Genomic DNA, 16,224 nt, shown 5'->3' on the forward strand with positions numbered 1-16,224 from the left:
TCTAGGAATCAGCGAACTAAAATGGACTGGGATGGGTGAATTTAACTCAGATGACCATTATATCTACTACTGCAGGTAGGAATCCCTCAGAAGAAATGGGGTAGCCATCATGGTCAACAAAAGAGTCCGAAATGCCGTACTTGGATGCAATCTCAAAAACGACAGAATGATCTCTGTTCATTACAAGGCAAACCATTCAATATCACAGTAATCCAAGCCTATGCCCCAACCAGTAACACTAAAGAAGCTCAAGTTGAACGGTTCTATGAAGACCTACAAGACCTTTCAGAACTAACACCCAAAAAAGATGTCCTTTTCATTATAGGGGACTGGAATGCAAAAGTAGGAAGTCAAGAAACACCTGGAGTAACAGGCAAATTTGGCCTTGGAATGCAGAATGAAGCAGAGCAAAGACTAATAGAGTTTTTCCAAGAAAATGCACTGGTCATAGCAAACACCCTCTTCCAACAACACAAGAGAAGACTCTACACAGGGACATCACAAGATGGTCAACACCGAAATCAGATTGATTATATTCTTTGCAGCCAAAGATGGAGAAGCTCTATACAGTCAACAAAAACAAGACCAGGAGCTGACTGTGGCTCAGATCATGAACTCCTTATTACCAAATTCAGACTTAAATTGAAGAAAGTAGGGAAAACCACTAGACCATTCAGGTATGACCTAAATCAAATCCCTTATGATTATACAGTGGAAGTGAGAAATAGATTCAAGGGACTAGATCTGATAGATAGAGTGCCTGATGAACTATGGGCAGAGGTTGGTGACATTGTACAGGAGACAGGGATCAAGACCGTCCCCGTGGAAAAGAAATGCAAAACAGCAAAATGGCTGTCTGGGGAGGCCTTACAAATAGCTGTGAAAAGAAGAGAAGTGAAAAGCAAAGGAGAAAAGGAAAGATATAGGCATCTGAATGCAGAGTTCCAAAGAATAGCAAGAAGAGATAAGACAGCCTTCCTCAGTGATCAATGCAAAGAAATAGAGGAAAAGAACAGAATGGGAAAGACTAGAGATCTCTTCAAGAAGATTAGAGATACCCAGGGAACATTTCATGCAAAGATGGGCTCAATAAAGGACAGAAATGGTATGGACCTAACAGAAGCAGAAGATACTAAGAAAAGGTGGCAAGAATACACAGAAGAACTGTACAAAAAAGACCTTCACGACCAAGATAATCACGATGGTGTGATCACTCACCTAGAGCCAGACATCCTGGAATGTGAAGTCAAGTGGGCCTTAGGAAGCATCACTACGAACAAAGCTAGCGGAGGTGATGGAATTCCAGTTGAGCTATTTCAAATCCTGAAAGAGGATGCTGTGAAAGTGCTGCACTCAATATGCCAGCAAATTTGGAAAATTCAGCAGTGGCCGCAGGACTGGAAAAGTTCAGTTTTTATTCCAATTCCAAAGAAAAGCAATGCCAAAGAATGCTCAAACTACCGCACAATTGTACTCATCTCACATGCTAGTAAAGTAATGTTCAAAATTCTCCAACCAGGCTTCAGCAATACGTGAACCACAAACTTCCAGGTGTTCAAGCTAGTTTTCGAAAAGGCAGAGGAACCAAAGATCAAATTGCCAACATCCGCTGGATCATGGAAAAAGCAAGAGAGTTCCAGAAAACATCTATTTCTGCTTTATTGACTATGCCAAAGCCTTTGACTATGTGGATCACAATAAACTGTTGAAAATTCTGAGAGAGATGGGAATACCAGACCACTAACCTGCCTCTTGAGAAATCTGTATGCAGGTCAGGAAGCAACAGTTAGAACTGGACACGGAACAACAGACTGGTTCCAAATAGAAAAAGGAGTACGTCAAAGCTGTAAATTATCACCCTGCTTATTTAACTTCTATGCAGAGTACATCATGAGAAACGCTGGCCTGGAGGAAGCACAAGGTGGAATCAAGATTGCCGGGAGAAATATCAATAACCTCAGATATGCAGATGACACCACCCTTATGGCAGAAAATGAAGAGGAACTAAAAAGCCTCTTGATGAAAGTGAAAGAGGAGAGTGAAAAAGTTGGCTTAAAGCTCAACATTCAGAAAATGCAAATCATGGCATCCGGTCCCATCACTTCATGGGAAATAGGTGGGGAAACAGTGGAAACAGTGTCAGACTTTATTTTTTGGGGCTCCAAAATCACTTCAGATGGTGACTGGAGCCATGAAATTAAAAGACGCTTACTCCTTGGAAGGAAAGTTATGACCAACCTCGATAGCATATTGAAAAGCAGAGATGTTACTTTGCCAACAAAGGTCCATCTAGTCAAGGCTATGGTTTTTCCAGTGGTCATGTATGGATGTGAGAGTTAGACTGTGAAGAAAGCTGAGTGCCAAAGAATTGATGCTTTTGAACTATGATGTTGGAGAAGACTCTTGAGAGTCCCTTGGACTGCAAGGAGATCCAACCAGTCCATTCTAAAGGAGATCAGTCCTGGGTGTTCATTGGAAGGACTGATGTTGAAGCTGAAACTCCAGTACTTTGGCCACCTCATGCGAAGAGCTGACTCATTGGAAAAGACTGATGCTGGGAGGGATTGGGGTCAGGAGGAGAAGGGGACGACCCAGGATGAGATGGCTGGATGGCATCACCGACTCAATGGACATGAGTCTGAGTGAACTCTGGGAGTTGGTGATGGACAGGGAGGCCTGGTGTGCTGCGATTCATGGGGTTGCAAAGAGTCAGACACGACTGAGCGACTGAACGGAACTGAAGCTCATTCATTCTAAAAATTTTAGATTCCGCTGCATTTTCTACAGAAGTAATAGCAGGCTGGTACTTGCCTTTCCAACCTGTATACGTCTGATCTATTTTTTTCTGCCTTACTGCTCTGACAGTGCCACCGAGCGTCTGACCGGAAGTGGTGATGTATGAGCAGCCTGGTTCGTTTTCAGTCTCTGGAGACACCGTTCGGTTTTCGCCACTACCTGTGCAGTCGCTTCGGCGACCGTGGCGCTGGAGGTCTGTGTCCACGCTCTGCTCTCTCTGTTTGTTCCTGTCTGCGTCGTCTTCTGTCCTCGTGGGCCTGCTTATCTTCTACTGCATGCTAAGATTTAACTTGAAAGATACGTATATTTGCAGAAGTCATCTCAGTCTTGGGGTGATAGTACTCTTCTGAGAAGATCTGTGTTGGTTTCAGCTCGGAGCAAGCAGGCAACAGTGGTATAGAAAGACCTCACAAGAGTTTCAAACCCCAGGTGGCTCAGTGGTGAAGAATCTGCCCACCAGTGCAGGAGACACGGGTTCCATCCTTGGGTTGGGCAGATCCCCTGCAGAAGGGAATGGCTACCCACTCCACTCCAGGCTACCCATTCCTGCCTGGAGAATTCCATGGACAGAGGAGCCTGCGAGGCTACAGTCCACGGGGTCACAAAGCATCGGACACAACTGACTGACGAACACTTTCACTTCTGTTTGTCTTTCTGAGGACAGATGGCCCCAAATACCTCAGCTGCCATTGCCAGGAATCAGATGACCTTGGTTGATCCCACTTTAGGACATCTGAACTTAGCAGCGTCTCGCGTTCTTGCATCTTCTTAGGTCCACGTACTTTAGGGACATTAAAGTGATACCTGGCAGTGCAGTCAGCGTCCCACCTCCAGTCACCCTATCAGCAGCGAGAGGAGGAAGCGCCCTGGCACAGGGAGGGGCTTCTCGCAGAGGGGGCAGCGGGACTAACACCGCCGCCTCTCTCCCCGTCCAAGACCAGGTGAGCGACCCTGAACTAGCCCCTCTCCAACAGATGAAGCTCAGGTCCGTAGCTGGCTGCGGGCCGGGTGATAACTGAGGCAAGGCGGCTTTCCTCCCTCTGTCTCAGGGGCTGGAGCCACCCCACAGCACTGTGCCAAGTCTGGTGTTATCCCCAAGCCCACAGAGATGGCCGCTAGGTCCTGAGAGCCTTTTGCAAACCTCGGGTTTGGCCATCCCATGCTTCTTTCCTAGTTAGACAGTAAGTGCGGTTCGGATGCCAGCTCACGCACGCTGACTCGAGAGATGTGAATCCACGAGGGAGTTTCAGCCCCAGCTCCTCCCCTCCGGCACCGTCCTGCTCTCCTTAGGGACCCTCTACACATCTGCAGAAGCCCTTCCCGGAACGACCACCTCCTGTCCTGGTTCAGGGTGATCGTAGTACAGGTGTGGAGGACAGCCTCTGGGATCTGGGGGGGCAAGACACAGCCTCACCTTCAGGTGTCAAGACCAGACCTGGTGGTCCTTGGAGCCTCGGACAGACTCGGGGAGATGTCTGGCTCCCACCAGCAGAGTGGCTTCAGGTCCCCCCCTGTGAAGTTCAGATCATAGTGTCTTCCCAGTGGGGCTGGTGTGAGTAGCATTTGGTGCCTAAGAAGCGCTCAGGATTTTTTTTTTCTCTTCCCCTGTGTTAAGTGCTCAGTCACCAGAACTTTCTGGAAATCAGGTGAGGGAGGGAGGGGTCTTACTCCTCCTCATACCCCAGTCAAAGCCTCAGTGTGTTGCCTGGGCGGAGCTGGGTGATAAGGAGGGGATCTGGGGATGGAAATTTCCTTAAGCCACAAAGAAGGCAGACCCCTTCCAACACAGGGGTCCTGGGAGCTCTCTCAACCGGGAACAGGGTATCCTACCAGCAGAAGTGAGCCCAATTCAGTGGGCAGCCTGGTGGGGCCCAGAGGGAAAGAAACGCCCTTTGCCATCCTCTGACACCTCCTGTGGGTGTAAGCAAAGAGGCGGGAGGAAGTGGGCGTCCACCTGCAGTGGAGAAACCGCCGGCCCAGGCAAGGGCTGGCTTCCCCTGCCCGCAAGAGCCCAGGCACGGACCGCAGGACATGGAGCTGGGAGGAGCGGCTGGGGCCCTGGGGCCCGCTGGCCTGCTCCTCATGCGCCTGTGCTTCGGGACCCTCGCCGCCCAGGCTGCAGACACCTGTCCAGGTGAGAGGGACCTGTTTCCGGCCCCTGAACGCTGGAGCTCCCCACTCACTGACCACAGGTAGCATCCAGGGTGAAACCCTCTATCTGCACCTTCTGAAGACTCAGCAGCTCAGCTGCAGCTCAGCTTCATCCTCAGACTAGGAGACAACGAACGGCCCAAGGCCATGTAGGAGGAGTGGGAATTTAATCCGGGTCTGTCCCCCTCTCAAGCCTCAGATTTGCTCCACGGAGCGTCCAGTCGGGTCTTGGCTCTACAGCCAAGAAGGACAATGTCCCCTGCTTCCTCTCTTCTCCTGGACTTTTCAGAAAGGTTCTCTAATCCCAGGGCTCCACGCTCCCTTGCGGTTTGTTACTGCAGATTTTCGGCTTTCACGCCACAGTGTGAATCGGCAGATTCGAGGTGTAAGGGTGGGTGGCCTCCCTTCCGATCCGTGCAGGGGGCTGGCCCACGCCTGGAAAGAGGTTTCCCCGAGGACAGACCAGCCTCACCATGAGCTGAGGATGTGTTTGTGGGGGAAGCATAAACTCGTCCCCCTGAGCGCATCTCTGGTGGAGACAGACTCCAAAGCAGCAGCCCCCGGGTATGCAGCGTCTGCGCCTGGCTGACCCCCGCACGCTCTAAGTTGTCTCTCATGAGGATGTTTTAGTTTTCAAATCAACAAAACTAATATTTCTTTTTTTTTCTTTTTTGCCGAGAAGGAAATGACCCCCTGGTCCCTGTTCTACTGGAATTTGCTCTGTCTTCTTAGATCAAATGCATCTTCTCTCCGGGGGGACCTACAGGGACCCCTTCCAATTCAGGAGCTCTGTGGTCACAAGTCCGAGGACTAGGGTAGAAAATGTTATGCTGTCCCCAGCTCCCCAAGTCTCATAAATATTTATTGTTATCATGTAGTGGATCCTCCTGTTTACGAGGCTCTTTTAAAATGCCGTGAAGTGCACCGCGAATCTGAGCATCTGCATTATCCGATCTGATCGTCCCCACAGCGTTATTTGTGTCCCCATTTGGTGCCCAGAGCTCAGCGGGGTTGAGTGACTTGCCCAAAGCCACACAGCGTGGAGGGGGCGGCTGGGAATTGGGCCCAGGGATGCCCGGGCACGCCTCCCCACCTGGCCAGTGCCCGCCGAAGGCAGGAAGCTCGCTGCCAGGCCGACCCTTCGTCTGAGGCCAGAGACACTGGCCGGAGCCGGGGGACCAGGTCGCCTTGCGGCAGACACTCCCGGCTCGGGCGGCCTGTCGTCGGCCCTGCGACAAGCGCCCTGACCCCAACTCTGTGCTTCTCTGCAGAGGTGAAGCTGGTGGGTCTGGAGGGCTCCGACAAGCTGTCCATCCTCCGAGGCTGCCCAGGGCTGCCCGGAGCCCCAGGGCCCAAGGGAGAGGCGGGCGCCGGTGGACTGAAGGGTACGTGACCCCGGTAGGGACAGGGCTGGTGGACTGAAGGGTGCGTGCCCTGGGCGGGGACGGGGCTGGTGGACTGAAAGGTATGAACTCCAGGCGGGGACAGGGCCACGATCACCGGCTCTTCTCAGACCGGAGCCCGAGCAGGGCTGTGCCCCGTGGGGCATCTCAGTTGGGAAGTTTGGGTCACGGGTTCTGCCCAGAGGTGGCCCCGGCGCCCCCTGGAACTGCCAGCTCACGTCTGGGTGTCTTCTCATGGAGCATGCGCTTCCGGGCCCTTGATCAGGACTGGCTTTACCGTGACCATTGGCAGCCGCTCTGCACCTCAAGTGCCCAGTGTGCTCACCTGGGAACCGGGGCCCCAGGTTTCCCTCCCCGCTCCTCAGAGGAGAAGCCCAGGGCTCTGAGCAGCCGAGCATTGCCAGGGAGGGAGGAGCTGGGTCTCCTCCCAGTGTGAGGGCCCCCAGCACTCCACACATCTGCCCACTTGGCGACCCCTCTTACAAGGTTTGCGCCCCTAAAACTGGCTCCGAGGCGGGGTTCTGCTGGGGGACCCTGGGAGGAGGGCACGTCTGGTCTGCTGCCTGCCAAGGGGTGTGTTTACTTGAGCCAAGCAAAAGCGGCTCTACCCCTCTGTCCCACCCCCACACCCCACTCCCCAGGGCTGTGAGCCTGCTGGTAGACCCCTGCCCTTCCCTTTGCTGAGCCTGGGGCAGCCTCTCCCGACCCTCTCATCAGTGCCTGGGAGGAGGGGAAGGGGCCCTCGGTGGTTCTAGCCTCCTGCATTAATAATGCAGACCTGGGCTTCGTTATTTCTTGGGCTCCAAAATCACTGCGGATGGTGACTGCAGCCATGAAATCAAAAGACGCTTACTCCTTGGAAGAAAAACTATGACAAACCTAGACAGCATATTAAAAAGCAGAGATATCACTTTGCTGACAAAGACCTGTCTAGTCAAAGCTATGGTTTTTTCCAGTAGTCATGTACAAATGTGAGAGTTGGACCATAAGGAAGGTTGAGCTCTGAAGAACTGATGCTTCTGAACTGTGGTGTTGGAGAAGACTCTTGAGAGTCCCTTGGACTGTGAGGAGTCAAACCAGTCCATCCTAAAGGAAATCAGTCCTGAGTGTTCATTGCAAGGACTGATGCTAAAGTTGAAGCTCCAATACTGTGGCCACCTCATGCCAAGAGTTGACTCATTGGAAAACACCCTGATGCTGAGAAAGATTGAAGGCAGGAGGAGAAGGGGATGACAGAGGATGAGATGGCTGGATGGTATCACCGATTCAATGGACATGGGTTTGAGCAAGTCCCGGGAGCTGGTGATGGACAGGGAGGCCTGGTGTGCTGCACTCCATCAGGTCGCAAAAAGTAGGACACAACTGAGCGACTGAACTGAACCGAACTGGGGCTCCAGGTTGCTGACCCTTCCCCTCTGGAGGTGGAGTCGGAACCTCCCTGGAGGGATATGTAATTGTGTCTGACTTCCCCTCATCTGAGTTTTGCTGGTGGTTCAGACAGTAAGGAATCTGCCTGCTATCCACGAGATCCCTGGGTTTGACCCCTGGAATGGCAACCCACTCCAGTATTCTGGAGAATTCCATGGACAAGGAGCCTGGTGGGCTACAGTCCGTGGGGTTCCAAAGAGTTGGACATGACTGAGTTGCTAACACTCTCCCCTGCATCCAGGGTGGAGCACGGAGAGCTGTGCCCGAGGCTCGTGTCTCCAGGTGCCCCTGTGTGATAGGGTCTGTGAGGACGTGTTCCTGGCCCCAGCCCCCGACTAGACAGCAGAGCTCTGTGCGGCCGCGTGGACCTGGGCCTGTTACACAGAGGTCTGTAGGAGCTGGAAGCCAGCGGCACCCTGGGGTGCCGGCTGTCTGCACCGGGGGCCAAGGGCGCTTTGTGCCCTCTGTCTCAGCTGTCACCCTCGGGCTGGGTCCCGGTGGCAGTGACCCTGAGAGCCAGGACGGGAGGGTCAGGACTTTATTTCTCAGGGCAGACAGAGCTCAAGTAGGGTGCCTCAGATGGCCTTTCCCTCAGTGGTGTGTCTTTGGGGTTTACAGGAGAACGAGGTTCGCCTGGAGTCCCTGGGAAGGCAGGGCCGGCCGGACCCAAAGGAAGCACAGGTGATGAAGAGCTGCGACCCCCCAGCAGGACCCCGAGGCTTGTCTACAGAGACGGAGAGTCAGGCCGAGAGGGGCGGGGAGGTGGAGAGAGAGATGGGAGCGAGACAGAGCGGGAGGGTGGTGGGAGACAGACACGCGCCTGTCTTACCACCCGCGTCCTGAGAGCCTTGAGGCGGCGCGTGAACCGGCCCAGGCTCCTCCGTCCCCAGCAGCCTGCTGGGACCCAGGGAAGGATCCCAGGCCTCAGGTCCCCAGCCGCCCACCCGCTCCACCAACACCCAGGCATCTGAAACCCATGTGAGCCACGGAGAGTGTGTGTGGCTCAGCCTCATGCCCACCCCCAACCCCCGGAGAGCTGAGCCTGGGGTGGCTTCCAGGGTGGCGGGTCGCTGTCCACTGACAGGCATCCTCTGCACCCCCTGTCTCTCCCCAGGAGCCCAAGGGGAGAAGGGTGCACGTGGAGAGAAAGGTGAGCCCCTCCCCTCCCCAAGGGCACCCGGCAGGCTTTGCAGGGGGCTGGGGGGGTGGTCCCCGAGGCCTGGGTCACAGGAGGTGGCCTGGGTCACAGGAGGTGCCCCGGGGCGCAGGAGAACCTCTGGGTGAGGAGCTCAGACCACGCCCCTGGCCTCGCCCGTCCAGCCCACGGGTGGGGGCAGAGGGGCGGTCCTGCTTGCTGGAGGCTGGAGGAGCCAGCGGCTACCAGCCTTGCCCCGGGAGGCTGGCAGCACCGATTTAGTGCGTGACTGTGGGCGTTTCGCCTTCTTTTTTTTTTTTTTTTTCTGATTTATGCCCATTTATTTAAAAATTTCTAAAAGTAAGAAAAGGCAAAACACAGGCTTCCAGGCGGCGCTGGCGGCAAAGAGCCCGCCTGCCAGTGCAGGGGAGGCAAGAGGCGTGGGTTCGACCCCAGGGTTGGGACGATTCTCCCAGAGGAAGGCTTGGCGACCCACTCCGGTGTTCTTGCCTGGACAATCCCCATGGACAGAGGACCCTGGCGGGCTACAGTCTGTGGGGTCGCAAAGAGTCAGATATGACTGAGCTCTCACAAGACACAGTCACATGCTTTGATGACAAATTCAAAGTGCGCTGGTCGGGGCCAAGCACGCCCCGAATACCCGCCAGGGCTTTGCACGACCAGAGGCTCTGATGGAGACACTGGTGATGGAAAGTGATGGGCCCAGAGGAGCTGACCCTCAGTGCCGAGAGCCTCAAAGCCCAAGAGAGGTAGCCAGTACAGTGGCCCAGCCAGTTCCCCAAGCGACAGTGCTGACCCCTGGCCCTGCAGGCCCCACGGCTGAGCCTCGGAACCGCTGCCCAGGCCTGGGGGCCGTCCGTCCTGGAAGAGCTGCCCAGGCCTGAGGGCTGTCGGTCCTGGAAGAGCTGCCCAGGCCTGGGGGCTGCCGGTCCTGGAAGAGCTGGGCAACGGTTTCTACTGCCGGTGCTGTGTTCACGGAGCAGAGGGGGTGAGGGGCACGGGGCTGCTTCCAGCCGTGTGACATGCGTGTCCTCTCTCCCATAACAGGAGAGCCGGGGCAGCTTCATTCCTGTGCCACAGGTGACTGCGCACACGCCGACCCCGGGCCCCGGACCTCAGCCAGGACCTGCTCCCGTCGGGGCGGTTGACCAGAAGGCCAGCTGCACAGACCCTGGTTCTAGCATCCAGAGACGGAACACTCTCTGCACACCTCTCACTCCCCAGTTACAGGCAGCTTTTGCCTGAATGACTTGTGTCTTCCAGCGGTCCTCCTGGGGGAGCTGATAACTTTCCTTGGAAGGCGGGGTGCCCAGACCACGGTGGGGACAGCTCCGGGAGGTGGGGTGGCCTCCGTCTGTCCCAGGCCTCGGTGCCACTCTCCCCCAGGCAGGCGTCCCCTTCTCCGCCCCCTCCGCTGCCCCTACCCTGCCCAGGCTCCTGACCTGGCATCCATCCCCCATTTCCCTTCCCAGGACCTCGGACCTGCAAGGAGCTGCTCACCAGGGGGCACTTTCTCAGCGGCTGGCACACCATCTACCTGCCCGACTGCCGGCCCCTGACCGTGCTGTGTGACATGGTCACAGACGGCGGGGGGTGGACTGTGAGCTGGCCGGGGTCCCAGAGACAGCCACGTGGCCCGTGGGCAGTGGCGGGCATGTCCGGGAGGCTCCTTTGGTGGGAGAGCAGTCTTGAGAGGCCTTTGTGAGACTGTCTAGCCCCAGGCTCAGGCTGACCCCGTCCTGTCACTGAGGTCAGGAGAAGCAGAAGTGTCAGGGGAGGGGCAAGGAGGCCTGTAGCCCTGGGCGTGGGCTGAGGCCCGGAAGCGCCCGCTCCTCTCCAGGCGTGTGGCTTTGGGCTTGTCGCCTGCCCTCTCTGAGTCTCCATGTTCTCCCTGGCCACATGTAGGTACTCCCCCGACGGTGCCCGGGGTCTCTGATGAGACCCTCATCCGGGGCCCCAGCCTGTGGAGTGCTGTGAGCTACCGGTGCTGTGCTCACGGGTAGCGGGGTGCCCCGGTGGGGGGACGGCAGCAAGGACCTGTCTCCCAGCTCCCCCCTCCGTGCACAGGTCTTCCAGCGGAGGATGGATGGCTCTGTGGACTTCTTCCGGACCTGGATCGCGTACAAGCAGGGCTTCGGCAGTCAGCTGGGCGAGTTCTGGCTGGGGAATGACAACATCCACGCCCTGACCGCCCAGGGTAGGGCCACGGCGGGGGCTCTGTGGTTGGGGGCGCTGCAGCCCATAGCTCCCGACCCTACCCCTGGGCTGTGTGGAGCAGAAGGCCTCGCCCCCTGCGTCCTCCCATCTGACAGCAGGAAGGCTATGCCTGTGCCAGCCGGGGGCGCGCTTCTCAGACTCTCTGAGGGTCAGAATCGGGAGAAAGGCGGTTATTGGAGGGAAGATGTCTTCTGGTCTCAGGACCAATCAGACCTTAGAACCGGAGAGGAGGAAGTGGGCAGGAGGCCGTCTGGACTGGGTGGCCCTCCTCTCTCTTCCAGCCACAAGTCCTGCCTTGAAACTGGGCTCTGAGGCCCATAGAGCCCCTTCCCTCCTCCCGGTCACTGCACGTGGGGGTCCCGACACGCGCCCCCTCAGCCCACTGCTCTGGTTCATAGAATCAGCCTCAGGGGTGGTCCTGAGTTCAACTGTAAACCTGTGAATCCTATTTTAAATTCTCCCACTACCTCAGGGCAACCTTGAAGGTGTCCACTCATGGGCCTGAAATTCTTGCAAAAGAGACGAATACAAATACTCTTTCCTGCCCTGGAACCCACAGCGGCTTGCAGGAGAATTCAGGGTTTCCAGTAGGGCGAGGCTTCATTCCATTCAAGGAGCACCAACCGTGGGATTCTGGGCGAGGCTGGTGGAGCAAAAGGGGAGCCGTCGGAAGTCAGGGGGCCCTCCCTGGAGCCTCACGTCCACCAGCCTCTCACACCTTCCCCGCTGAGTTATCCCCGGTTGCCAAGTTCAGACACCCCTCCAGAGTTTACCCAAATTCCCACCTCCTTTGCCTGGAGGCGGAGGGTCCCTTCTGCGGAGACCCGAACACCTTTCTTCAACAGGAACCAGTGAGCTCCGGGTAGACCTCATGGACTTCGAAGGCAACCACCGATTTGCCAAGTACCAGTCATTCAGGATGGGGGATGAAGCTGAGAAGTACAAGCTGGTCCTGGGAGCCTTTGTGGAGGGCAGTGCAGGTCAGAGTCTGCATGGGCCACTGAGGGGGCCGGGGCTTCAGCTCGGGGTTGGGGAAGCAGAGAAGCTGCTGGGGGTCCTGGCTCTGTCTCCCCGAGAGACCCTGGGCTGGGGGCTCCACTCTCGGGGCCCGGCTTCCCCATCTGTGATTGCAAACAAGAAGGTGCCTGCGTTTCTGTGTAACGTGGGGGCCTGCGATGCTCTGAGGTCACTGACCCCGTCCCTCTAACACCTGGAAGAGGACAGTCATCTCACAGGAGGCCTTAGAGCCTTGTTCCCAAGTGGCTCCAGAACACCAACCCTGTGGGATATTCTTTGCCAGAAAGACCCCCTGGTCACACACTGTGGGAAGGCGATTCTTGTGGCTCATCCTGGAGCTTCCAGGGTGCACTCGTGTTCAGGAATGGTGCCAGGTACCTGCTGCTCTGTGTTGAAGCAGAGTTGCAGAGAGCAAGGCCCCTCTGGCATCCTGGAGGGGATGGCAAACGGGAGCTTTCCAGCGCCTGTTTGACACACGTGGCCGCCTCTGAGCCGCCAAGGAAGGAACAGGGCCGGGACCCTTGACCCATGGTGTAGGTGAGGGCCAGGCAGGCATGGGGGGCATGGATACTGTGGGGGCCAGAGGGGAGCTGCACGCCTGGGGCTGAAGCTGGAGCCAGGGCCTCTGGCGAGGTGGTGCTGGGCCCCTGGTGGCCAGGGCAAGCCAGTGGGAGGGGGCAGGGCCCAGGAGAGAGGCATGGGCTTGGGGAAGAGAGGGCCTCAAGGTCCTGGGGGCCTCTGGGGAGCCAGGAGGAAACAGGTGAGGCTGGAGGGAGTCTCGCGCCCTGGTGCAGAGTTCCAGAACCAGGAGGCGCCCTCTGCCCCATGGCCGAGGTGGGCTCTCAGCCCCCTGGGGGTCTCTAGAGGGAGGTGCGCTGGGTGGGCAGCAGGGCCCCCCAACGGCGGCTCCCTCTAGGACCAGAGACACCCCACTCTGCCCGCTCCCCTCCCCGAGCAGGCGATTCCCTGACAGACCACGGAGATCACTTCTTCTCCACCAAAGACCGCGACAACGACGAGAGCTCCTCTAACTGTGCCGTGCAGTTCCAGGGGGCCTGGTGGTATCACAGCTGCCACTCCTCCAACCTGAACGGCCGCTACCTCAAGGGGCCGCACACGAGCTATGCCAACGGCATCAACTGGAAGTCGTGGGGCCGGTACAACTACAGCTACAAGGTGTCGGAGATGAAGCTGCGGCTCACCTAGCCGCCCGCAGCCTCCGCGAGCTTGCTCCGTGCCCGGTGACGGCCAGGCCCCCGCGTGGCCCCCGCTGCCCACTCCCTCTTCTTGTAAGGCTCACAGGGTCTAGTCCCTCCTGTGGGCGTCTGAATTCCGAGCCCTGCAGCCTCACCAGAAGAATCATGGTTTTAAAGAGTTTGCTTTCCGACATACTTTTTCCTGCCGGTTTTCATTTGCGTCTTTGAACTTGAGCTTTCCTGAGCATTTCTCCCACAGCCGATCTGCTGCAGGGGCTTCCGGCCCGGCCGAGCCAGGGACAGTTTGAGCCCCGCCACCCCCATGGCGCATGCAATCCCCAATGTCCCCCAAGCATCAGCTGCAGCCTTAAGCTCCCGGCATTAATAGACAGGGCGGTCCCCTCCGTCCCCGAAAAGCTCCTGCCTCCTCCCGCCTCACTCCCAACATCACACGCTTTTAAACAGGTCACTGTGGGACTGGAACACTCTCGTTAAAAGGAGGGGCGTTTGCTATAAATAGGGGCTTTCTGCTTCCAGTCGGTGCAGTGCGTGCTCTGGGCCAGCCTCCCCTGAGAGCTGCTGAAACGCCAAACACAGGTCGACACGGGACAGGGGCTGCGTCTGCCCAGCAGAGGGAGGGCAGCTGGGCACCCACATGCTAAACCCCAAGGGCAGGAGCCTCACTCCGCACAAGCCCTGGTCCCTGGACGATCGCAGACCTCAGTGTGCGAAGCTCAACAGCCTGATGGGAGATGGAGGAGGGTTCTCTGTCTCTCAGGCCAGGGAGACGCCTTTTAACCGAGACTGCAGAGGGGCCTGGTGGGAAGGGAAAGGTTGATGGGTTCAGCCGCATTCACTCAAGACCCTCTGTTTCTCAAAGCGCTGCGTAGGGAACGGAAGGAAACTCGCCCGGGGACAGAAGCCCCTTGTGACACGCGTGTGCGTGCGTGCTGCTGTGTCCAGCTCTGTGCGACCCCGTGGACTGTAGCCCGCCAGGCTCCTCTGTCCGTGGGATTCCCAGGCAAGGATACTGGAGGGGTTGCCGTGCTCTCCTCCTGGGGATCTTCCCGACCCAGGGAGTGAACTCGGGCCTCCTGCAGCTCCGGCACTGGCAGGCAGGTCCTTTGCCGCTGGGCTCCCAGGGACGCCCTTTGTCACATGTAGGTTGCTAGCTTTCTGCTGCTTCCTCAACTCATTACCAACCCCTCAGGGGCTTAAAGCACGAGGGAAATGTGTCATCACAGGGCTGTGTAGGCTAGGAGTCTCGTGTGGGTGTGGCGGGACCAGAAGCAAGTTGACTCGAGCCCGGGTTCCTTCTCCAGGCTCCAGGGAGCGTGCTCTCTCCCCGGTTCCAGCTTCCGGAGCTCCTGGCCCTGCTTGGCCCAGGGCCCTCCCTGTCCTCAGGGCAGCAGGAGCGCAGCCCTCTGGGTACGGCGGGGAGGGCCCCTCTGCTCTGAGGGACTCTGGCATCCGGCCGGGCCCACCCGGGCGTCTCAGGCCCTCTCTCTGCCTCCACATCCTTCATTTAAGCGCCTCTGCTAAGCCACTGTCGCCGTGTAAGGCGACACACTTCCAGTCCTGGGGCTCAGGCAGGAGCTCTTTGGCAGGGGGAGCATATTCTGTCTACCACGACCCATTTAAAAGAACCAGCATGATCCCACACCCAGAGTATTTAAAGAACTCCTTGTTGCTTAGTTGCTAAGTCATGTCCGATTCTTTGTGAGCTCATGGACTGCAGCCCGCCAGGCTCCTCTATCCATGGCATTCTCCAGGCAAGAATACCAGAGTGGGTAACCATTCTCTTCTCCAGGGGATCTTCCCATCCAGGGACTGAACCCACACCTCCTGCATTGCAGGCAGATTCTTTACTGCTGAGTCACCAGGGAAGCCCAAAGAACTTCTACCAATCAACAGAATTTTAATCGCTTAATAAGAAGGGTTAAGAGATTTGAACAGACACTTCATAAAAAATGATACCCACAGGACCAATACACTTATAAAAAGCTTCTCTATTTTGTTGCAGATTATAACCAAAATGAGAGGCTATTCCACACTCATCAGGACCGATAAGATTTGGAAACCTGAGCACACCAAGTGTCAGTGAGGTGGCAGGGTTGCGGGGGTTACATATACTGCGGGTGGCAGTGTGAACGGACGCCGCCAACTTGGGAAAGAGTTTGGTGTTAATTATTAGAGCAGAAGACACACAGGCCCACACCTGGCAATTCCACTGTCTGGTGTGGAAATGACCGTCCTGTGCCTCAGGGACCACGGCCAGGAGAAACTATGGCCAAACTCTTCACAGCAGCCCCAGGCTGGCAACCACCCGAGGCCCCCAGAAGAGGGCGGATAGTCACGAAAAGACGCTGTGTGCGATGCCACACAGCAGTGGGGCTGGACAGCTGTGGCCACACCCAGGATGGAGACTCAAGCCGGCGGCTGGGCGGGCGCTGGGCTGAGGGGCAGGCGTGCTGCTGGCTCTGTGCCCACGGGGCTGGTTTCCAAGGTAAAGAGACCTGCAGTCTTTGGGACGACCACCTATCCCGACGTGAGAGCTGGACCGTAAAGGGCTGAGCACCGAAGAATTGATGCTTTTAAATTGTGGTGCTGGAGAAGACTCTTGAGAGTCCGTTGGAATGTAAGAAGATCCAACCAGTCCATCCTAAAGGAAATCAGTCCTGAATATTCATTGGAAGGACTGATGCTGAAGCTGAAACTCCAATACTCTGGCCACCTGATGTGAAGAACTGACTCATCTGAAAAGACCCTGATCTGGGAAAGATTGAAGGCAGGAGAAGGGGGCGACAGAGGATGAGGTGGTTGGACGGCATCACTGACTCAACGGACATAGGTTTGAGCA

General features: G+C 56.7%; 1 protein-coding gene across 3 annotated transcripts; it reads left to right on the forward strand.

Moving 5' to 3' along the window:
* The first annotated feature begins 4,788 nt into the window (after positions 1–4,788).
* LOC101107513 (ficolin-2) lies at positions 4,789–13,555 on the forward strand. Of its 3 annotated transcripts, XM_027966143.3 has the most exons (9): positions 4,789–4,930; positions 6,219–6,332; positions 8,397–8,459; positions 8,893–8,928; positions 9,982–10,014; positions 10,407–10,534; positions 11,002–11,131; positions 11,997–12,131; positions 13,127–13,555. In XM_027966143.3, the coding sequence occupies exons 1-9, from the start codon at positions 4,828–4,830 to the stop codon at positions 13,372–13,374; spliced, it is 990 nt and encodes a 329-aa protein (XP_027821944.2). In that variant the 5' UTR covers positions 4,789–4,827; the 3' UTR covers positions 13,375–13,555. The 3 variants fall into 3 exon arrangements, with proteins under 3 accessions (XP_027821944.2, XP_060269703.1, XP_027821945.2); XM_060413720.1 differs by lacking the exon at positions 8,893–8,928; XM_027966144.3 differs by lacking the exons at positions 8,397–8,459; positions 8,893–8,928.
* Positions 13,556–16,224: the final 2,669 nt, after the last annotated feature.

Source organism: Ovis aries, chromosome 3, assembly GCF_016772045.2.
Source record: "Ovis aries strain OAR_USU_Benz2616 breed Rambouillet chromosome 3, ARS-UI_Ramb_v3.0, whole genome shotgun sequence".
In the NCBI taxonomy this organism is placed as follows: domain Eukaryota; kingdom Metazoa; phylum Chordata; class Mammalia; order Artiodactyla; family Bovidae; genus Ovis; species Ovis aries.

Excerpts from the sequence above, each read along its gene's own strand:
- LOC101107513 (XM_027966143.3), top strand. The coding sequence starts at position 4,828 with ATGGAGCTGGGAGGAGCGGCTGGGGCCCTGGGGCCCGCTGGCCTGCTC. Across the intron at positions 8,460-8,892 it reads CGGACCCAAAGGAAGCACAG|GAGCCCAAGGGGAGAAGGGT; the intron begins GTGATGAAGAGC and ends GTCTCTCCCCAG. Across the intron at positions 11,132-11,996 it reads CCACGCCCTGACCGCCCAGG|GAACCAGTGAGCTCCGGGTA; the intron begins GTAGGGCCACGG and ends TTTCTTCAACAG.